Genomic DNA, 23,553 nt, shown 5'->3' on the forward strand with positions numbered 1-23,553 from the left:
GTTTACTTCTGCAGGTACGATGTCCTAAAATCTTCTGTACTGAAGTTCAGTTAAGTGTATGTATAACATAAGCACTATGCTGTTATTCTTTTTATAACTTCCTGTTCAACAAGGCACTCAGGATTCTATGACACTATTTGATAAAAGGTGGGGAATGTTTTGGTGCTTTGACCAACATAACAGCACGATGAGGATCTTTATAAATGTAACTATAGGGATCTCCTGGAGGTATTTGCCAGAAAATATATGTGAAACATGCAAATTGTGCTTAAGGAATGGATAATTTTGAGCAAGACTTGCCAATGATCATACGTGTTGGCTTGGCTTAGTTGGGTCATCTTGATAAACCAGTAGAATTGAACGTCTTATTTTCAAGCCCCACTCCCTGGCACTTGAGCATCCGAATAATGTGGCGCTGAGGGAATACTGCGCTGTCAGCTGTGCCGCCTTTCAGATTAAACCTTAAACCAATGCCTATCCCCTCAAAGGGCTGAATGGCCTACTCCTGCTCCTAGGCTTATGTAGTAACATACAGTATTTCAGGTTTGAGCAAGAATGTTATTGCTTGCATGGTACAATTCCAAGAAGAATGGGAGAGTTCTCCTGATGTCCTGGTCAACATTCTCCCTGCAAACTCCCTGCAAACAACAGCAGCAAAAATGAATTAACTGGCTATTTATCTCACTTCTATTTGCGGGACCTTGGCCTTGTGCAATTTATACAGGAAGTACTAAAGATGAGATGAGGCATTCTATAAAACCAAGTTACTTTTTTCTAGGTTGCTTCCTTCTGTTTTACATGTAATAATTGTCTTTTGCAGGAGGCTGAATAGCACCCAGGGAGAAATCCGTGTGGGACCCAGTCATCAGGTAGGAAAACCCTTGTTGATTAAACATTTATGACCATACATCTTTTCAGACACATTGGTAAATTTGCATTTTGATATGCATATTTTGTAAAATATGGAATAATGCCTTAGTTAAAATTGGATTTGATGCCAAGTTGCCTTTGCTCTCAGCATGTACGTCAGAATCAAACCAATTTGAAACCTTTCCTTAAAAAGGGTGTATTTTACATATGGCTGCATCTATTGACACTGCAAAACTAGGGGGAGTACTTAAAGCACGTCCTATTACTCCTATAACACCCTGTTATTAAACCACAACCCATGCGTTTACAAATATGGGACACTTGAAATGCAGAACACCATTAACTTTGAGTATCCCAAGAATAATATTGCAGGGTAACATGGTTTATAGAACTAATAACTGGAGATAGTTACTGGCAACACAACAAGCAGGAAGGGATTGTAAATCCTTTGTATATCCTGAACTATTCTTTCTATCTGGAACTTTTCCATTAAAAAAAAAATCAATGATGATAGAATCCTTGATTTCGCATTTGCGAGTGTCACTAATGGTATTTGCACTGAAGGCAGCGATACACTAGCCATGAGAGATGACATGAAAAAGGAAGGAAAGCGAAATCCCCGAGTCATATTGTTGGGCATTGTGGTAACTTGCGCAAACACAGTCATTGCACCACTGTCACCACAACACTTACTAAAGCAGAGTCGAGGTCAATTTATCTTAGTTTACTCGTTGACACTGGCCTTACTCATTCTGGTTTTGGTGACATCACCTTTGTGCATTCGCAAATAAACCTTTCGAGCACTATCGGGAGGTCAGCATTTGCACATACTAAATTTCTTAAATTCAGAGTAACGTGACCCTTTTTGCTTATTTCGCCAATCTGAGGATGTTTTTCCCTATTTAAGAACATAAATGAACAACTGTGAAAATATTCCAATACTCTTTATGAAGTAAATTGAGACATAGACATCCTTGCACCTGTACCCAAATCCTCTCGCTATGAAGGCCAACATACCACTATAGTCATTCAGCTAATATTCTGTCTTCCTGTGGCATCCTTTGTGGCATATTAAGAATATCGCAAATACCATTAGCGACAGTCACAAATGAGAAATCAAGGATTCTATCATCATTGGTTTTTTTTTAATGGAAAAGTTCCAGATAGAAAGAATAGTTCAAGACATGCAAAGGATTTACAATCCCTTCCTGTTAGTTGGTGTTGCCAGTAACTATCTCCAGTTATTAGTTCTATAAACCATATTATCCTGCAAGATAGTTTAGCAGAGTATCATGTTTGCTTTGCCTTAAGATTTTATGCTTCTGCCTCTTCATTTTGTTAAGATGTGATGGAGATCAGCCATGATCATATAGAATGGCGGAGTGGGCTCCAACGGCTGAATTGCCTACACTCGCTCCTAATTCCTATGTTCCTATGTCTCTCTGTAATGTGGATAGCTATTCAAAACATCCTTTGTGGCATATATTTAAGAATGATGTGAAAGCTGTATTGCAATTTGATTTGGTCAAAGGCTCATTGATTGCATTTTCATAGCTAGGAATCAATTCTCTTATCCTGTTAACCAAGGCAGGATATGTCCAGGACTCCTGGTTAAACAAGTGGAATTGATCTGTTGAGCTAACTTCAGTACTCTTCTAAGTCCTCAACTGCCAACATCCCCCACCCAAAATCAAGTGCAGAGAGCTGTACCCAAAAGAGAAAACGCTGGAAAATCTCAGCAGGTCTGGCAGCATCTGTAAGGAGAGAAAAGAGCTGATGTTTCGAGTCCAGATAACCCTTTGTCAAAGCTTTGACAAAGGGTCGTCTGGACTTGAAACGTCAGCTCTTTTCTCTCCTTACAGGTGCCGCCAGACCTGCTGAGATTTTCCAGCATTTTCTCTTTTGGTTTCAGATTCCAGCATCCGCAGTAATTTGCTTTTATACAGAGAGCTGTGATGATTTTCACCCATTGGCATGGACGTGGGGATTAGCTATAGTCAGTTTCTTCAGATACCAGTCTCCGTACTACACATAAATCAGCAATAATTATTTAATTTAACCGGTGCTTATAAGTTTCCTGAAGGCCGAGTTGGTGCGTTTGCTTTCTAGGGCAAAACTGAACCTACACAGGGAGAACATCTCCGTTTTAATCCTTAGCCTGTGTAAAATTAGCTCATCTCAGTTTTGTGTCATCGGGTATCCTCTTAAAATCCTGGACCGTGACATTTGCTGGTTGGGAAAGGTCATGTTTGGGGACTGTGTTGCGCTTAATTAAGCATGATGTCTCCCACAGAACATTCCACTTGTCCCTTTGAATCAGGTACTGAAGAAAGGTTGCCAGCCATGGCGGTAAATTCAAGTAGGATTTAGCACTGTCAAAAGCAAGTGGGAGATGATTAGAGATACAAAACTTAAAAATAAATCCTTAAGAAAGGATCTTTTGGCTCTTCAGTTGTCACTTTTATCATCACCATGAAAACATTTGGGACAATATCATACAACATATCTATTCAAGCAGTGTAGCGTGGAAAGAGCATCGGGAACAGGGCTTGGATGATTCAACTGTAAACCCTTTTGCCTATTTCTGATAACAATCTGGAGAAATGTGAATTGTTAAAGCATTCTGTACCTAACATTAAAGTGACAGCAGGTTTGAAATTCAAGCTCCTGTCAGGTGTGTTGACAGAAATCGACCAAACATTCCTTCCTGTAGGCTCTGATCAAGAATCTGTGGAATAAGGTTAGTCATATCCAGCAAAGCAGGTCATAGGGTTCCCGAAATCTGCTTCAAGTTCAGTTGCTCTGCATTTATGGCAGATTTTTAAAGACAAATTCAGTGAATTTGTGAAAAGTCATCACCTAGATTGCAAAACTCATTCTTCCTGATATCTGCAAACTTGTACAAGTAACGACATGACCATCTCCAACGAGAGAGAATCTAACCATCGCTCTTTGACATTACCATCACTGAATCCCCCCACTGTCAACATCCTAGAGGTTACTATTGACCAGAAGCTGATGTGACTACAAGGTCAGAGGCTAGAAATCATGCGGTGAGTCACTTGCCTCCCAACTCTCTAAAATCTGTCCACCATCTGCAAGGTACAGTTAGGAGTGTGATGGCATTCTCTGCACTTGCCTGATTGGGTGCAGCTCCAACAACACTCAAGAAGTTTGACACTATCCAAGACAATGCAACCTGTTTGATTGGCACCACAAATATTCACTACCAAAACCAGTGACAGCAGTTTGTACCGTCTACAAGATGAACAGCAGGAGCTCACCAAGACTCCTTAGACAACACCATCCAAACACTTGAAGTCTACCATCAGGAAAAGGGAAGCAGGCACGTGGAAACACCACCACCTAGAAGATTCTCTCCATCCCCCTTACCATCCTGATTTGCCATTGCCATTTCTCCGCTTTCATTGGGTCAAAATCAAAAGCAAGTGACGCCCACTTCCCATGGATTTTTTTTAAAAATGGGGTGTGCCTTGTACACTATCCACGCTCCAGGTGGTCAAAATCATATTCTTGCACAAATTAAGGAACTCAATGAACTGGACCAAGCCATTTTTGCTAAATTCTGGAGTACCTTTTTGGAAGGCTGCAAATTGGAATAATTCTGCCAGTGGAACTCTAGGTCCTTTTGTGTTAGGTACCATAACAAGAATCTTATCCTCCAATTTTTCTTATCCAGCAAGCAGGGTATAGGGGGTGGTGGATGTGTGCAGAATTCCATTCTGTCCTTGTTCCTTAATCCTCAATCAACTCTTCGAAGTGAAGTTTAAACTGTCCACTGTGCCAGAAATGATCCATATAGCATTTTGGTGGCCACCTGTTTCCATTTCTGAAGATTGCAGCATATCATGCAAGATTTGCACCCAGAGTTTAAACTCCCGACTTTAGGTGTACCCCTTTCACATACTTGCCCAAGAAGCCGGGTTTAATCAGTCAGTGATGTAATACTGATGTGCAGCCCTCGACTTTCAACATCAATATTGCTGAGACGTTGCAAGCTGTCCAGGTTTGATCCTTCTGCCTGCTAATGCCAACCAAATGATTGATGTGTGGTGATTTCTGGTGCTGGGTAGCTTTATCTGGAGACCAGATGTGTGGATCAGGTAGGTTATTTTGCTTAGGTTGCAGAGGCATGATTAGGTTTAGTTTTCTGCAGTATTGAAGGGGAAGATGGCAGCACAGTAATGTTTTATTTAATGCCCCTGGAGGGCGTCTGTGCTGAGGTGCCTCTAAATTGCCATGCCTTTTGATGGGACATTAGGACCAAGCTGATCTTTCAGACAAACTTAATAATTCTATCCAGAATCGAGCAGGTCCACAGTATTCCAGTGCTCCGCTGAAGGATAACGATGGAAACCAGGCGTTTATAATGGGACTTCAAAGAGTAGATCACGCAGTGCTGATGGGGATTTTCTCACTTTGCGGCAGAAAACTGCAAGTCCAGGTTATGGCAGTTAATGTGGTCATGCAGAGGGAGCAATCTCTTGCATTTATAAGGCTGATTTAACATAAAAAATCACCCCAAAGCATTTCACAAAAGCATAATGCTGAATGGTCGCCGAGTTAAAGAACATGCAATTAGGAAGAGTGATCAAAAACTTAGTGAAGGTGGTTACGCAGAAGGATGAGGTTTTTAAATTGGAGGTACTGTTGGACTAGCAGCCAATGTCATTTAGTAAGGACACAAGTGATAGATGGGGAGGACAGTGCTGAAGGTGATATAGGAAGTAGGGATTTATGTAGGGGTAATGATGTGGGTGCTTGAGTCTGTTGAATAGTTGAGAGACAAAGACGTCGATGAGGGTTTCTGTCGCTCATAGTCTGAGTAGGCATGGAAGTGGGCTAATATATGGAGCTACTCCTCGCGATGGAGAGAATGTGGTGTCAGAAACTTAGTTTGGGATCGAAAGGGCACGAAGCTATGGAAAGTCGGGCTTAACTTAAGACAATGGTCAGAGAGAAGGGTGATATCAGTGGCAAAGACCCAGGGGACGATCTTACCATTGCGCCTTGCTGGCCGATCGACGGGGTGAGCCAGTAAGATCATGAGAAAGCTGAGAAATCAGGTTCGCGCCCAATTTCTCGCCTCTTGGGACCTTGCCAGCACCAGGAATGCAATGAGATCAGCCTTGCACCCGAAAAACCTGTGAGGCCGATTATAATACTTAAATATATGTTAACTCTCATTTTAATAGAATTACCGTCCGGACTCACTTACCTTTGTTGCCTCACCGGGGAAGGTTCGCTCCGGCGAGGATCACATATAGTTCCCATCAACGGGGACCCGATGTGATTGCCTCACCGTTCCAACCAAAGGCCATTGAGACTTCCCAGGAAGTCAGGGCCAGAGGGTGGGGGGTGCCCCTTGGGTAGTGCCACCCTGGCATTGCCAGTCTGCCACCCTGGCAGTGCCCACTGAGCACCAGGCAGTGCCAAGGGGGAAGGGCCAGACTGGGGGTGTGCCGTTTGGTGTGCGGGGGGGGGTGGTGCGCAGGAACCCCTGTGCACTCTGCAACAGCAATCGGTGGCAGGGGCGGGGGTGGTGATTGACTCTGGAGCCCCATGGTAGCGAGGGGTACGGGTTTCAGCCACGGAGGCCGGCTATCGCAAAAAGCGGTGACAGATTTCTGTGCTCTGATCGCAGAAGCCTGCACATGCGCAATTGCGCCCTCTGCTGCTATCAGCCAGCTTTTAAGTGATTTAGATCCCACTCACATCCCCTGCTGGCAGAAAACAAGTTTGTCATGATTTATTTTGGCAAAGTCAGATAAGATTAGATGCTTAAGTCATCCAAAAATCGGCACAAATTTCTCCCGTTTTCATGCTTGATCGGGACATAGAATATTTTTGTTAAGGTACCCCCGCACTCCGCCCCTCCCCCCCTCTCCCTCCCACTCCCCCCTTAGAGTTTGTGGCAGGGTGTCGGGACAATAATTTCAGAGTTCTGTGTTTAGCTGGAGGAAATTGAAGGAAAAGTCAAGACGAGCAGTTTGAGTGTAGGGTTGATGGAAACTACTTCCTTGCGAGGTTGTCCCAAAAAAGGGACATAACCTGAAATTTAGAACTTGACTGTTGAGAAATGTTGTCAGGAAGCACTTCTTCAGATAAAGGCTGGTGGGAAATCTGGAATCCTTTCTCCTCTGCCACCTGTCCCCCCCCACCCCCCAAAAACCTATTGAGGCCGGGTCACCTGAAAATTTCCAATCTGAGTTTGATAGATCTTTGTTGAGATTACTAAGGAGATGGGATGAAGAACATGCACTGTGTACTGAGAATCCAGGGTGAACAGAGTTGAAATACAAATCAGTCATGACCTACTTGATTGGCAGAACAGGCCCAAGGGACTGAATGGATTATTCCAGTTTCTGCATTCCCATTGACAGCAGAGAGGCAGTGGGGGTGGGAAAAGTGGGTGCCAGGCTGGGGAAAGTGGGTGGAGAGATGAAGCTGCATATTATCAGCACACATGTATATACAATCTTGAGACCTCTGTTCTACATTTAAGTTGTATGGCTTTATGGGTACGTGCTACCCATATTGAGCAAATAGAAACCAGAGATTTGGAATTCTCAGAGTTAGGTTTGGGAACTTTACAGCGTGGTGATGAGTTGCCACAGCTAACCAAAAAAAGAATATGGAATGTAACATGACTCCCAGAGCTTAGGTTAAGTGCCTTTCTAGCTTCAACGTTCATCATTCAAAAACTAGTTTATCAAAAAGGGTGGCACAGTGGTTAACACTGCTGCTTTACAGCACCTGGCTTGGGTCACTCTGTGTGGAGTTTGTGCATTCTCCCCGTGTCTGCATAGGTTTCCTCCGGGTGCTCCGGTTTCCTCCCACAGTCCAAAGATGTGTGGGTCAGGTTGATTGGCGATGCTACATTGCCCCTTAGGGTCAGGACGACTCGCAGGGTAAATACATGGAGCTAAGGCGGCTGGGTGGGATTGTCATCGGTGCAGATTCGATGGGCCGAATAGCCTCCTTCTGCACCGTAGGGATTCTGTGAAAAAAGTCTGCAAGAGAACAGTAAGACTCCTATCGGAAAACATTGGAGCTATTCTCAGAGCAGACATCCTGTACTGCGATGTGCAACAATTGCTTCCAAACCAGACAGATCTAACCACGTTCCCATAGTTAATGAGGAACTCTTGTTTACATGGTCTGTAACAGACTCCCCAGTGTCATTTTCCACATGCAGACTAGATTCATAAAATCCCCAGTGCAAGATGTTTATTCCTTCTGAAAAATTAATGAACAGGTAATTGGAGTGGAAAGTTACATTCTCAAGGTGCTTTGCAAATTTGGGTGGGTATGTGCCAGGTCTGAGACTGGTACCTGTGATGTCGTGATACTTCTACATTGCTATTTACGGTCTCCGCTAATTCTGTGGTCCAAACTACCAAGGATATTTATAGCTTTACAGATCAGAGGGAAAAGATTCCTGACCAAACTGGCTGCTCAAGGATACAAATTCCTTAAAGGACACTATCTTAGTGATTCCACCCACCCCCCACCCCGTATTTGACGATGATTCTGTTTGTAGATGAAGATTTAAGTTCTCAAAGAATGAGGAATACAATATTTACGGTAGGTAAACTTAACAATCGATCGGCAAACAATCCACCTTTGGATGAACTGCAGTGAATGTAACCTGATGAATTCAGAAAAATACTTTTGATAAACTAGTTATCCTAAAAACCTCACTGTCCCATCCCCAGGTTATTAGCTAAATCAGGAGATGATAATCCAATTTTTTTTACACTGCCGGGACTGGCCTCAGTAATGTTTCAGGGCAGCAGTTCTTTTGTTTCACTATTCATTGCTACAAATAAATGCAAGACAGCAGTAAAACATTAAAGGAGAAATTAAAAATAAATAATTCTGAGACAAACTATTTCCACTGATTGCTTCCCAAGCTTTAACTACAGACATGTTCCCTCTGAGCCTAACAAACTTGATCAGTGAGACTTCTATGGGTGCAGGTCCACGGACCTTGGAGATGAGGTAGGAAAGGTTGTTTTTTTAATGGAATTCAGGGTTATATGCATTAGGCTACTGAATAGAGAAATAAAGAAGCTTTGCTCAGTTTATACTATATGTTAGTTAAGACGTGGTTGGTGTATTTCATCCCATTAATGGAAAGAGAGTGAATCCCTAGGAAGAATGCAGCAAGCATCCATTAGAATTATACCATTATGAGAGGATAGGTTATGAAAAAGTGCTAAAATTCGGCTTTTATGATGAAACAAAAAAAAAAATCTCAAATTGTGAAATGCTTTGAGAAAATTAAACTTTACTTTTCTAGTGACTGGGGAGTAAGAAGGCATACGTTATCAGTCAAAGAATGAAAGATGAAGATCTTCATCACAAGCTTCTTGGAACGTGAAATGCTTAAGCACAGTTGTTATTGAGGCAGAGCCAATATCACAATTTGCAGTCAATATTTGAACAGAAATCATCTAGAAAGACACAGGAAAATTAAAATTGAATAGATGGTATCAGTTGAATAGCTAGCATTTAGACAGGTATAATGGACTAAATGCTGCCTTTTTGTGCTAGATTGCTGAACCACACAGACTTGAAAGGTTGCAGGTGCAATCCTTGGTGTACAGAGATAGTTAAATTCAGTCAGGGCAGCAGTTGGGATGCTTCTATTGGCATCATCTTCCTTGGCTTAGAGAGCTAGAGTTTGACAGGAGAACAATTAACAGCACCGTGCAGCTGTACAGGTGTTGAGTTGAGAACAGGATTACAGCGCCTGCACAGACAAACAGCCTGCTCGCATGCACCGCCTAATTAGAATCATAGAATCCTTACAGTGCAGAAGGAGGCCATTTGACCCATCAAGCCTGCACTGACAACGATCCCACCCAGGCCCTATCCCCGTAACCCCAAGTATTTACCCTGCTAATCCCCCTGACACTAAGGGGCAATTTAGCATGGCCAATCAACCTAACCTACACATCTTTAGACTGTGGGAGGAAACCGGAGCACCCGGAGGAAACCCATGCAGACACGGGGAGAATGTGCAAACTCCACACACGGTGGAGTTACTGCTCACACCCAATTTGCTGCAGGGATACAAACAACCAGGAAAGCCATAATTCAGCTAAGAATTGATGTCTTTGCAGGGGGAAATTTGAAAGGGGGACAAGGAAACAAACTCCTACCTGTAGGTCATTATTTGGAACAAACTATATATGCCCTAAAGAGGACTTGCAGTTTTAGATTGGGAAGAGATCTCTGAGACATAATTAGTTGGCGACGAACAAAAACTCAGTCAGCATCTTTGATTGTGTAAGGATTGGTGTTTTTCTGTCCCCGAAGCCCAATTTGGTATTTGTCAATCAGTACTTCCTTTATGCATCAATGCACCATATCACCTTGACAAATGTGCAGAGACCAGCTGAAACTAAAATAAAAGAAATCTCTTTGCAGGAGCTAATATTTAACGGTGCATGGACACAGTGCTCCTGATTGTGCGACACTTGTTTTTTTTCTCTTCGACCAAGTTCTGGTTTCTTCAGCTTAGTTAATTGGTCCTATTAAAGCTACGAAGCAGGACTAAGAACTGTGACCAGAGAGGGGGACCATTAGGTGAGGTGCTGGTCATGTTCTTTCATTTACAGGATTCACAAGTCAATGCTACATACTAATTTAGTAACCAGTGTACTTCCAATCTCTCGAATTGCTTTCAAGAGGCGTGTGGGTGGCATGGCACGCAGTGGTTAGCACTGCTGCCTCTCAGCGCCAGGGACCTGGGTTCAATTCCCAGCTTGGGTCATTGTGCGGAGTCTGCAAGTTCTCGTATCTGCGTAGGTTTCCTCCAGGTGCTCCAGTTTCCTCCCACACTCCAAAGATGTGCTGGTTAAGTGAATTGGCTGTGCGAGTTAGGTAAATTGGCCGTGCTAAAATACTCCCTCAGTGTACCCGAACAGGCGCCCGAGTGTGACGACTGGGGGATTTTCACAGTAACTTCATTGCAGTGTTAATGTAAGCCTACTTGCGACACTAATAAAATTGGAAACTTTGAGCTTTTAGAATTTGTTTATTAGTGTCACAAGTAGGCTTAGGTTAACAGTGCAATTAGATCACTGTGAAAATCTCCCAGTCGCCACACTCCAGTGCCTGTTCGGGTACACTGAGGGAGAATTTAGCATGGCCAATGCACCTAACCAGCACGTCTTTCAGACTGCGGGAGGAAACCGGAGCACCCGGAGGAAACCCACGCAGACACGGGGAGAACGTGCAGACTCTGCACAGAAAGTGACCCAAGCCGGGAATCGAACTCGTGTCCCTGGCGCTGAGAGGCAACAGTGCTAACCACTGTGCCACCGTGCTGTCCGAGAGGCAGAGATTCCTAAAGGACATTATATTTCATAATTTAATCAGTGAATCTGATGTTTTGTAATACCAAATTCTGTATTACCTTTGCTCCACTTTTACTGTTTGTGCCAACTCACTCGCGTACAAATCTCTTAAGCACTTCCGTTAACATTTACCTGCAAACAGTGTTCAGAGCCAGTGGATGCAGCAGATGGTGCTTTTCTGAGGGTGTGGTCTGTTTGCAGCAGTGCTGCTGATCATCATCTATTTAACCTAATCGTGCTCATCAAATACAAGGTTTAAAAAAAAAACTCTTTTGTACCCACATTGAAGATTATGAAATGGCATTATTTCCAGCAAGGTACTTGGATGGCTGAAAGCTTGAACTCACTGCTCTTGTCAATTTGTTTTGTATTTAGAAACATAGAAACCCTACAGTACAGAAAGAGGCCATTCGGCCCATCGAGTCTGCACCAACCACAATCCCACCCAGGCCCTACCCTCATATCCTTACATATTTACCCACTAATCCCTCTAACCTACGCATTCCAGGACACTAAGGGCAATTTTTAGCACGGCCAATCAACCTAACCCGCACATCTTTGGACTGTGGGAGGAAACTGGAGCACCCGGAGGAAACCCACGCAGACACGAGGAGAATGTGCAAACTCCACACAGACAGTGACCCAAGCCGGGAATCAAACCCAGGTCCCTGGAGCTGTGAAGCAGCAGTGCTAACCACTGTGCTACCGTGCCATCTTTAATAGAAGTTCTGGTATTCTATTCTCTCTGTCAATCTTATGTTCTGATTGAATCCAGAACACTTAGTCCCTTTCCTATTCAAGGTGACCACAATTCTGGTGGTGAGTGAGCCTTTTCTTGTGATATTCAGGACAGGTCATCCATATGGGCCGGCAAGTTAGAAGAAAAATTGCATTCCTGGCCTTTACACGTAGATAATGTTGCTGTCTTGTATGCATTACAACAGTCCAGCTGAAGGAGCTAAAGACAGTGGTAGCTTAATGAAGTTATGAAGTTAGAAAGTTGATTGCTATTAGAGTTTTTTTTTAACCTGTATTAGAGCTTGAATATTCTGCCTCCGCACAATGGAAACAAACTGAAATAAATGTGATTGACTGACAGCGAGGATTTGCCCTTTTTTCTGAATGTTGTGCTTGCCACGGTTGAGGCATGTTGAGCAGTTTGCTTTTTGTGTCTGCATCAAGAATTTTGTGGTTAGATATATCATAATTAGATGCAGAATAAAGCTCCTTCTAATCCATCCCAACAAAGTGCCACATCCTTAGCTGCTGCTCTTTACTGCAATGAAACCTTCTATATGACATGGCAAACCTCTACACTGTAAAGGAATTTTGAGGCACACCCATTTTCATAGAATTCGAGAATCCCTACAGTACAGAAGGAGGCCATTCGGCCCATCGAGTCTGCATCGACCACAATCCCACCCAGGCCCTATTCCCGTAACCCCACGTATTTACCCTGCTAGTCCCCCTGACACTAAGGGGCAATTTAGCATGGCCAATCCACCTAACCTGCACATCTTTGAACTGAAGCTGGAGCACCCGGAGGAAACCCACGCAGAAACGGGGAGAATGTGAAAACTCCACACAGACATTCCCCTGAGGCTGGAATTGAGCCTGTGTCCCTATCGCTGTGAGGCAGCTGTGCTAACTACTGTGCCACCATGTCGCCCTATTTTCTCCATCTTCTTTCCTTACTTGGAACTTCACTTATAACTTCCCCCTGTCTTTATTGTTTCTCCTCGGGTTTTTGTACCCTTTTTGAGTTTTCCCTTTCTGCGTGGGTGCATGGGACCTTTGCCTTCAGCTCCAAGTCCCATTAGTCATGTGCATGGGCCTCTCCAAGGTTAGAAAATCTAAACCGTGCCTGCGTGGCTCCTACCTAGCACATGAGCGGGAGGCCCAAGATTCGTCAGGTCCTGGAGATGTCAACCACAAAGACAAAGATTAGTTTCAGTTTAATTACATGAATTTTGAATCGTTTTAAATCTCTTTTCATGGCACACTTGGAGCGTCTTCACGGCACACTGGTTGGGAACCACTGCTACACAAGAACAGTGTAACCTTCCCCCCAACAGCATTTTGCATTGAAATAAAACCTTAATTAATAATATACTCGTAATCTGTTCTAAAGCACTCCACACGAACAATATCAAATGGAATTTGACATAAGCCACAAAAGGGGACATTGGGGCACATGACCAAATGCTTGATGTGAAGTGGATTTTAAGGAACATTGTGAAGTAAGAGAGGTGGAGGGAATACTAGAGTGTGTGCCCTCAGCAGCTGAAGACACAGCCCCCTTTGGGGCAATCATAGAATCCCTACAGTGCAAAGGAGGCCATTTGGTCCATTGAGCCTGCACTGAAAACAATCACACCCAGGCCCTATCCCAGTAACCCCATGTATTTACCCTGCTGTCACTAAGGGGAATTTGGCATGGCCAATCAATCTAACCGGCACTTCTTTGGAGTGCGGGAGGAAAGAGCGCCCAGGGGAAATGCACGCAGACACGGAGAGAACGGGCAAACTCCACACAGTCACTCGAGGCTGGAATTGAACCCAGGTCCCTGATGCTGTGAGGCAGCAGGGCTAACCATCGGCAATATGCAAGAGGCCGGGAGTTACGGTAGCGCTGATATTGTGGAGGTTTGTAAGACTAGAATAAGTTTCAGAGATAGGAGGGGGCGATGCCTTGAAATGCTTTGGAAAAAGAAGAGTATTTTTGAAAAATCAAGGCATTCCATCACTATCTATCCTATCACCTCTAAATGTGTTGGTAAATTGAAGGGAGTTGTGTCCTGTGAGCCCATGTGTACTTACAACTGGATAATGCAAAACTTTTATTTTATTACAGGCAAATAGAATCAACATTCAAAAACTAGATTTGAACATAAGATCCAAAAGGGTGTAATATGCTGCTATCCCCAGTTTCCTAGCTGTTTCCTTTATGTTACAATTACAGTATCAGAATTAGGATCAAGCAACAGAAGAATTGAACCGTACCTTGTAGCCTGCTGCTGGTTATGTTGTACACTTAATTGAGATCTATATTTTGAACTACCATTTGACACCAAACAAAGATTAGGTCTAGGGCGTCATTGAAGGTGCAGAGACCAAGTGCAATATACAGAAGAATTCTGTCAGCAGGAGTGCTAAATGAATGCGCTCCCCAACAAAAATAGTGAGTGGTTCTGCAAGCAAAGGCATTTTTCATTTCTGCTTTGAAAAAAACATTGGTCTTTGAACCGCTTGAGCAGGCTGCTAAAATATCGTGATCGCGTGGTAACCAAAATATCAAAACAAAGCAAACCAATTTGCAAGACTTCTCTGGATGTGTGAGCACTCTGAACTGCACGGTGGGGAGGGTTAATTAGGGACCATTCAATATGTGCCCTTAATTTGAAGCTATTTGACTGGTTGTGATTTGCAAGTCCTGATTAGTTGCGCATACGTGCCTACCAAAATCTACCAATACATATATTCAGCTCCTGATAGCAAGGAAGCCGCAATGCTCCCAACAGGCAAGCTTTGTTGCCAGGCGCACTTTAGAAGAAGAAAGATACATGAAAGATAGAGAAAGGGGACGAAGAAGACACGAGTGTGACTTGGCCGTCCCTACACCCTGTCCAACTGATGCCAATTTTGTTCCCTATTTAATCCAGATAAATGCGAAGTGATGCATTTTGGAAGAACTAATGTAGGGGGGAGGTATACAATAAATGGCAGAGTCATCAAGAGTATAGAAACACAGAGGGACCGAGGTGTGCAAGTCCACAAATCATTGAAGGTGACAGCACAAGTGGAGAAGGTGGTGAAGAAGGCATATGGTGTGCTTGCCTTTATAGGACGGGGTATAGAGTATAAAAGCTGGAGTCTGATGTTGCAGCTGTATAGAACGCTGGTTAGGCCACATTTGGAGTACTGCATCCAGTTCTGGTCGCCGCACTACCAGAAGGATGTGGAGACTTTAGAGAGAGTGCAGAGAAGGTTTACCAGGATGTTGCCTGGTATAGAGGGTCATGGCTATGAGGAGAGATTGGGTAAACTGGGCTTGTTCTCCCTGGAAAGACGGAGAATGAGGGGAGACCTAATAGAGGTGTACAAAATTATGAAGGGTATAGATAAGGTGAACAGTGGGAAGCTTTTTCCCAGGTCTGAGGTGACGATCACGAGGGGTCACAGGCTCAAGGTGAGAGGGGCGAGGTATAACTCAGATATCAGAGGGACGTTTTTTACACAGAGAGTGGTGGGGGCCTGGAATGCGCTGCCAAGTAGGGTGGTGGAGGCAGACACGCTGGCATCGTTTAAGACTTACCTGGATAGTCACATGAGCAGTCTGGGAATGGAGGGATACAAACGAATGGTCTGGTTGGACCAATGAGCGGCACAGGCTTGGAGGGCCGAAGGGCCTGTTTCCTGTGCTGTACTGTTCTTTGTTCTTTGTTCTTTGAAGCTTGATGCCATTGGTGCTGGCAGACTTGATACCTTGCTAAGGTGCTCATTCTTCCCAAGTGAGCTCTGTCAGCTGCAACACAGCCCGATTCTGTCCACATGCGCCTGCATGCCTGCGTTAACCATTGCCGTTAACAATTGTCCTCTGTCACCTACTTTGGTTTGCTCCATTGAAGTCACCTGCTTCCAGGTTTAGTCCATCACCACCTGCACTACTCTTTCTCTGTCTCCTCCCCAACCCCCTCCAACCGTTGTTCTCGACCTCAATACTGACTGCTGTCACATGCTTGGTCTGTTCCACCAATACCTGCAGCTACTTTTCTGAAGTGATTATATTTTCACCTGATGGTAGCAATGTGTTGAGCGTCACAGCCTGGAGGATGGACGAAGGCTCATCCTTTATTGGTGGAGTAAAGACTGCTCCTTCATTGACCTGCATTCACCAGCTAGGGAACAGTCTTTCTTCAATTCTGCAACCTCACAAAGCTTAAAACACTGCAACAAGCCATTCATCAATGTATAGTTAAAAAATGTAATCCAGGCCTTTGTAGCTGGGAGTTTGGGATCATTGGATATTGGCCAGAAGTGGAATTCGGGCCCATTTGCTGATATATGCTCCCTTTACTGATGGGACAGCAGAAGTCAAAATGAGTACCATGGGTCAGTCCCTTCTCGTGAGCTGTCATTATCCAGCAGCAAAGCCCTGGGCATTGTTTTTAATTCTGAGCACTTAAGTCCAGATTTAGTAAAGCATTGATCTTTTTTTTTCTGCTAATGAGTATTCTAATTTTTGATATATACATATATATCTCAGCGTTTATATGAGTGCTGCTGCACGCGTTGTCGCCTGCACTCGAATCCTGTAATGTTTTTGATTCTAATCATTATTCTAGGTGATCAAAGGCAGTTAAAGCATACATGGCTCATTCATTTATAGTGACAGTAAGAAGTCTCACAATGTAAAGTCCAACAGGTTTATTTGGTAGCACGAATTTTCAGAGTGTTGCTCCTTCATCAGGTGAGGGGCAACGCTCTGAAAGCTCGTGCTACCAAATAAACCTGTTGGACTTTAACCTGGTGTTGTGAGACTTCTTACTGTGCCCCACCCCAGTCCAACGCCGGCATCTCCACGTCATTTATAGTGACACATGGATACAGTCCCAGTTTTAAAAATAATTAAGTGCCCCTCCGTTTAGGTGGCCCTTGCTTGGTGCTTGTACACTGTAGTGCTTAAAATAAGGCAGTGCCTCAAGTGTACAGCTTGTGACATATAATAACAAATCTTGGATTCACCCACTATTGCTAGTTATAATATGATTTCGTATTATTGCATGAGAAAGTGAACATAGCAACATGAGCCAGCCTTTCAACCCTTGATCCTATTCTGTTGTTATATCATGGCTGATCTATTTTTTAACTCCACCCATCTTGATTCCATATTCATAGAATCCATTAAATCACATAATCACTACAATGCAGAAGGAGGCCATTCGGCCCATCGAGTCTGCAACAACCACAATCCCAACCAGACCCCATTCCCGTAACCCCACATATTTACCTTGCTAATCCCCTGACACTACGGTAAATTTAGCATGGCCAATCAACCTAACTCGCACACCTTTGGACTGAGAGGAAACTGGAGCACCCAGAGGAAACCCACACAGACACGGGGAGAATGTGCAGCCTCCACACAGACAGTGACCCGAGGCCAGAATTGAACCTGGGTCCCTGGCGCTGAGGCAGCAGTGCTAACCACTGTGCCACCGTGCTGCCCCTTAATAATAAGCCTTAATGCATGTGTGTAACAAAAAAATCTATCGACATCTCCATTTTAAAATTATCAACTGTCCTAGCCCTAACCACCTTGTGGGGAACAGATTCCAAATTTGAGTAAAGATCCAGTTCAGAGACCTAAAACTCAACAGCATGTAGGAAATTGCAATATGCAAGTTATTATATGTTGGTGTAAATGGGGCATGAATGGTGCAATATGCATCGTTAGATTTTTTTTTCTGCATGTTATTAAATTGAAAGTAAGACATGGTAACTTTTCCCAATCCCTCTTGAGGGAGGGATTAGCATGTCTTCAACCAAATTGATCCTTCTCTGGCTGTTATGTTTGTCAGCAGGCAGAGTGACAGATCCAATTAATGAGTTGATCCCATCAGTTTCTGTGCCACATGCGAGCGAGGAAATTCCCATCTTGCTGCAGCTGGGTGGGAGCATACATTCCAGTTCATTCACCCCACGCATGTTGATATCGGCAGCCTTGGTGCTGCACCAGGCGCACTGTTTCACGTATTTGTTTTTTTTATCGAATTGTAAGCAATTCAGGAAATCTATACATCTTCTGGCAGGTTGCTAGGGGTCACATTGCACTGTTAAAGAAGCTACAGCTCACCATCCAACATAGCCTGAGGCATATTGTCTGTGCACTGCACATAAAAGCCATGCAGTAGAGATTTCCATTGTACAAATCTGCTAGACATCATGTAAATCAGTAAAAGTTACGCTGTATAAAAATTATGCTTATTATAAACAAAATGATTGCAGAAAATCCTAAGTTTAAAATAAATAGCAGGTTATCATTGTCCCCAGTGACTGACTTGATAAAGAAGCAAGCTATACAAACTGGAAGGCCCCAGTTAGAATCCTGATATCCTCTGAGATAGTTAACCTTAGAGGCGATATTAAAAGCAGAAATTGCAGGAAATACTCAGCAGGTCAGTCAGTCTGTGGAGGGAGAAACAGAATTAATGGGTGGGATTCTCCCAAAAATATTCGAAGTGTTGAATTTGCGTAAAAACTGGAGTAAATCATATTGGTTTTTTCAGCGAGAGTTTCAAAATGAATCTCCCACACTCTGTGCAGTGCAGAGTGCACTAGCGTGAATCACGCCAGTGGGCGGGGCCTATTCCCACTGGAGATACCGCCAGCATAGCGCTGAGTGGGCTTCTGCGGGTGTGCCGATCTGTCAGCGCTGAGATCGGCGCATGCACAGTGGCCCCAATTGCTGGCCAACTCAATGGCTGGCCACTCCTGCGAACCTCGCATTGCCGGCTATGCATCCCCGCACCTGGCCCTGGCGTAAAGGTGAGTATGGCACCCGGGGAGAAGGACATGGCCAGGCAGTGGCCTGCCACTATCCACTGGCACAGGTTGGCACCATGCCAACATATGCCATGGGGCAGTGCTGGGGCAGGCCCATTTGGTAGTCACATGAGAGTGGAGGGACTCCTTTATTAGTGGTGGGGGAGAGGAGCGGACTTGGGAGCTGAAGATACTGGTGATGTTTTGTGGTGGTGGGGTGGGGGAGGGGGGGGGTGGTTTCCAGCATTGGGGGGGGGGGGGGGGGGGGTCCAATGTCAGCGATGTTCAGAGGAAGTCGGGGGGGCAGGTGCCAGCTTTGGCTTTGGAGTGGGGGAGGAAATGCTGGCTCTGATTGTGGGGGAGATGTTGGCTCTGATTATGGGGGTGGGGTGGGGGTTATCTTTTCCTCTGATTGGGTTGATCTCAGTGCAGCTGAACTTTACCAGTGTGTTGAGGCTCCACCCCTCAGCATGACGGTGTGAAACACGGCCTCCTGGTTTTTATTGACCGTGTCAGAAGATCTGGAAAGAAACCAGCCCAACACGCCACTTTTCAACCAGACCTTGACACTTTGCCAAATTCCCGCCCCTACAGAGTCTTGATATCTAATTTTCATTGAATTAAACTTTTGCTCTTGACAAAAAGTCACATCAATTATTCCTCCTTTGATGTTTTTTTTCCCTCCTGGTTATTGTTGTGGTTGGTGTTTCTGATCTGAAAACGTGATTGATAGTTTAGTGGGAATTTATTGCACTGCTTAAAAATTGACAGAGATTTTGTAAGAATATCGAACAAAGCACTGAACGTTTACACCTTACAGTAACCTCTCTGTGTGCTCATAGTTTGAGGTTAAGATAGTGTAATATTTAAACCTGCTTTTGTTGCTGCCAAATGGGAGAGTTGTGTTTGAGTTAAAAGGAAGAAAAGCTTGCAGCTACAAGTATTTCCCAATTTTAAATTTCATTTGCATACTTTTGAGTTCTGTGATATAGATGTTTCAACACCAAATGCACTGTCCACTGATGGTATTCTTTTAATTGCCTTTATTTTTTCCATATGCACATGGTTACAATGTTAAAACAGATCAATACTAAAGTAATGTTTGAATTGAAACCGTATTCAGTAAAGCATTCAGTGTATGGTTGCATTATTATCATGTTTTAATGTTTTATAATACCCCGTTAGCTCCAGTTAGAGACATTTACCAAATGGGCTACAGGTGACAGTAGCATAACAAGGAAATTTGTGCAATTATTACAAGTGTTTATTCAGCACAAATTTAGACATTCATCTCATTGTTTTTTTGGAATGTTATCTTCCTTGGTGGTGTTAATGTTTGCTTTACAAAGATTCAAAATGTCTACTTTCTCATTTGCATCCTCATTCCCAAAGAAGCAGCGAGGCTGATGTCTGCCTATGCTTTGGATAAGCTTGTGTGATAAAGGTACATATTTCCTTAGCACGCTCTTGTCACCTGAAATCCATTTGGTTGATGTCAGAAACTGGAACTGCGGGGGTATTCTAAAATATTTTTAAAATTATAAAATGCCTGTAAATGCCCGACGTTCAAATGCTTTATCAAATAATTGGTTCAATTTAAGCATTACTTCAGTGGACCTGTTGATCAATTTTAAAATTGTAACAATGTGCCATACAAAAAAAATTGAAGGCTAATGCCCAAAAGGCAATGAACTGTCTGTACAAGTGATTACTACTAATTGGATCCCATGATGATAGTGATATTAATTTAACAGCAATGGTTGTATCACTTTACTCTCCTTAATAACTATTTCCATGGGTCATTAGAGGTTATATTCAACAATTTACTGAACGCTGTACTGTAAAGCAAAGGGGAAAGCGGTGCTTAATGTTTAGGGAAATTATATTTTTGGGGAGCAGCATGACTATGCAGAACACTTTATAGAATTGCTAATGCATTTGCCTTTGATAACCACCCCTTGCACATTGTCTTAAAGTCAATCTTTAGTTGTATTTTGTTTACTTTTTTTGAAGCAGTCATTGGCAGATCAAACACGTACTGATATTTATTTGGTACAGATATACACTGACTAGTGACCGGGAAAAACGAGACAATTGTGCCTTGTGTAATACATGGAAATGCAGGTGTTCAGCCTCGGGCAATTCTATGTAATTTCCTTGGAATTATGTTTCAGAGCCATTGTTGGGCCTGTTTTAAAACAAAAATCTGCCCAACGCAATGGTGAGTCTGCTGTTAAATAGCATAGCATATAGAAATACTGTAGCTGTATTAATACAGATGTTCTTGGTATGTTCCTTTTACAAAGCTTTTCGTCTTGCACTTGTACAAGAACTGTGCTAGCGACACACGAGTAACATAGTGAGTCTAGTTTAACATCATTACAGATTGACGCAAGAGTGTCCTCACTTATAAAGGCCCTGCACATATGAAGGAAAAAAATTTTGAATGGCATTTAAATAAGTAAGGATGAAACTGAAAGAGGTTTAGGAGACTTGATGTACAACATGTCCAACCAATAGAAAACAGCATAAAGCTGTTGTGTAAAGCAGTGTGTTGAGCTCTATTGGTATAAAAGTTGGGGGCAGGAAATTGTGAGAGACCAGATGGACCAGAGGTTCTTTTTCTGGCCATCATTGTTTCAATGTCTGTAGAATAAAAATTAAAGGAAGTCGTGAACAGACTAGTAAAACTACATCAAAAACACCCTGATCAGTTCCTATGACCTAACCAGAGAGGAGGTTTGCAGGAAAGATCCACAGGAGTGGCAGAACTCGTAGGTGTGAGGAAGGATGAGGAAAAACTTGGGGTTATTCATCCTTGAAAGGATCTATTGATGGGATGCTCTTCTAACCAAATGTAAGGTAGCTAAATTAGCTGTTGACACCAACATGGGTAGAAAGGTAGGTTATCAAGAGGATGGAAAGAGGTTGCAAAGAGATATAGTAGGTTCAGTGAGTGGGCAAAATTTGGCAGATGAGGTATGTGGAAAAATGTGAACTTGTTTCACTGTAGCAGGAAGAATAGAAAAGCAGGAAACTATACAAATGGAGGAAGATTGAAAAACTGGGTACGGGTTGAGTATCCTTGGCCTGGAGGGTAGGTCTTATGAGGAAAGGTTGAGGGAGCTAGAGTTTTTCTCTTTAGAGCGGAGGAGGATGAGAGGCAACTTAATAGAGGTTTATAAGATGATGAGGGGGATAAATAGAGTGGACTTTCAGAGACTATTTCCTCGGATGGATGTAGCTGTTACTAGGGGGCATAACTATAAGGTTCATGGTGGAAGATATAGGAGGGATGTCCGAGGTAGATTCTTTACTCAGAGTGGCTGGGGTGTGGAATGGACTGCCTGCTGTGATAGTGGAACTTCAAGGAACTTTAGGAACTTTTAGGAACTTTTAGGAACTTTCAAGCGGTTATTGGATAGGCACATCGAGCACACCAGAATGATAGGGAGTGGGATAGCTTGTCCTTTGTTTCGGACAAAGCTCGGCACAACATCGAGGGCCAAAGGTTCTGTACTGTGCTGTACTGTTCTATGTTCTATGTTCTAAAACCCTCAAGGCCGATTGCGTTTTGGATTTCAGATCATTTTGGATAACACATATAGGCCTAGGCCTCCTTACATTACAGTGGACAAAGTCTAAGCTAGCTATCGTCTGAAGTAAACGGCTAGAAAATTACAATGTACAACTGACTAATAAACACAGGTGAGGTTCATGTTAGCTCAGGTCACAGACCTCCCGTGCTAAAAATAGATGAGGTTAAAAAATAATGCGGATTTTTTTGCTATGTTCAATTTTTGGGTTTACGGAATGGAATTCCAGATGGACTGGTTGAGGTAAAAATCTTGGAACTATTTAAGAGCAAAATGGATGGTCCACTGAGGGCACTTTATGTTCTTTCTGAATGAATGAATCAAGATGAACCAAATGATCTTCCTCATCCATAATTACTTTGTGAATTGATAATCTTATTTTCGTGCAGCCTTGGTTCCTTCCATGTCTGTTTATATTTGTTCCGAAGAGGTTCTTAAGTTTAAATTGTCTCTGTTCTAAACCACGTCCTACAGGGATAAATCATCCTTTTTGTTGAATTATAATTATATTTAAATGCTTTTTTTTAGGCTAAACTTCCCGAATTGAAACCTCTTCCCTTGTCCACGGGTGAGATGGTGACTGAACATGAAGAACTGGTCTGGACACCAGGTGTCAATGATTGTGATCTTCTGATGTACCTGAGAGCAGCCAGGTAAGAACATGCCAATAGTCTGATCCCTTCAGTCATTACTTTCAAAATTTCCAGATGCTTTGATGCCTTTTATTTTAAATGTATGCGAGGAAAATATAAATATTTGATAATTACATTTTGATAAATACGGATTGAACAGTTGGTTCGTCAAATTTTGCACTTTCAAAAAGCTGTTTTTCCGTACCTATGCAGTTTTGGGGCATGTCTCTTTCCCCCCCAAACTCTCCCCTACCTTGTAGAACGTAGAATCCCTACATTGCAGAAGCAGCCCATTCAGCCCATCGAGTCTGTACCGACTACAATCCCCCCCCATGCCTTATCCCCAGAACCCCACACATTAACCCTGCTAATTCCCCTGACACTAGCGTCAATTTAGCATGGCCAATCCACCTAACCCGCACATCTTTGGACTGTGGGAGGAAACCGGAGCATCCGGAGGAAACCCACGCAGACACAGGGAGAATGCGCAAACTCCACACAGACAGTGACTCAAGGCTAGAA

At 43.3% G+C, this 23,553-nt stretch overlaps 1 protein-coding gene across 6 annotated transcripts in view; it reads left to right on the plus strand.

Moving 5' to 3' along the window:
* Window positions 1-23,553, plus strand: part of rerea (arginine-glutamic acid dipeptide (RE) repeats a) — a 554,684-nt gene that overhangs the window by 331,228 nt on the left and 199,903 nt on the right. For all 6 annotated transcript variants that reach the window (XM_078238699.1, XM_078238702.1, XM_078238703.1 and 3 more), the window contains 2 exons: window positions 821-869; window positions 22,928-23,052. In XM_078238699.1, the coding sequence (XP_078094825.1) occupies window positions 821-869; window positions 22,928-23,052 (174 nt within the window). The remainder of the gene's footprint in view (window positions 1-820; window positions 870-22,927; window positions 23,053-23,553) is intronic.

This window comes from Mustelus asterias, chromosome 22 (genome assembly GCF_964213995.1).
Source record: "Mustelus asterias chromosome 22, sMusAst1.hap1.1, whole genome shotgun sequence".
NCBI lineage: Eukaryota > Metazoa > Chordata > Chondrichthyes > Carcharhiniformes > Triakidae > Mustelus > Mustelus asterias.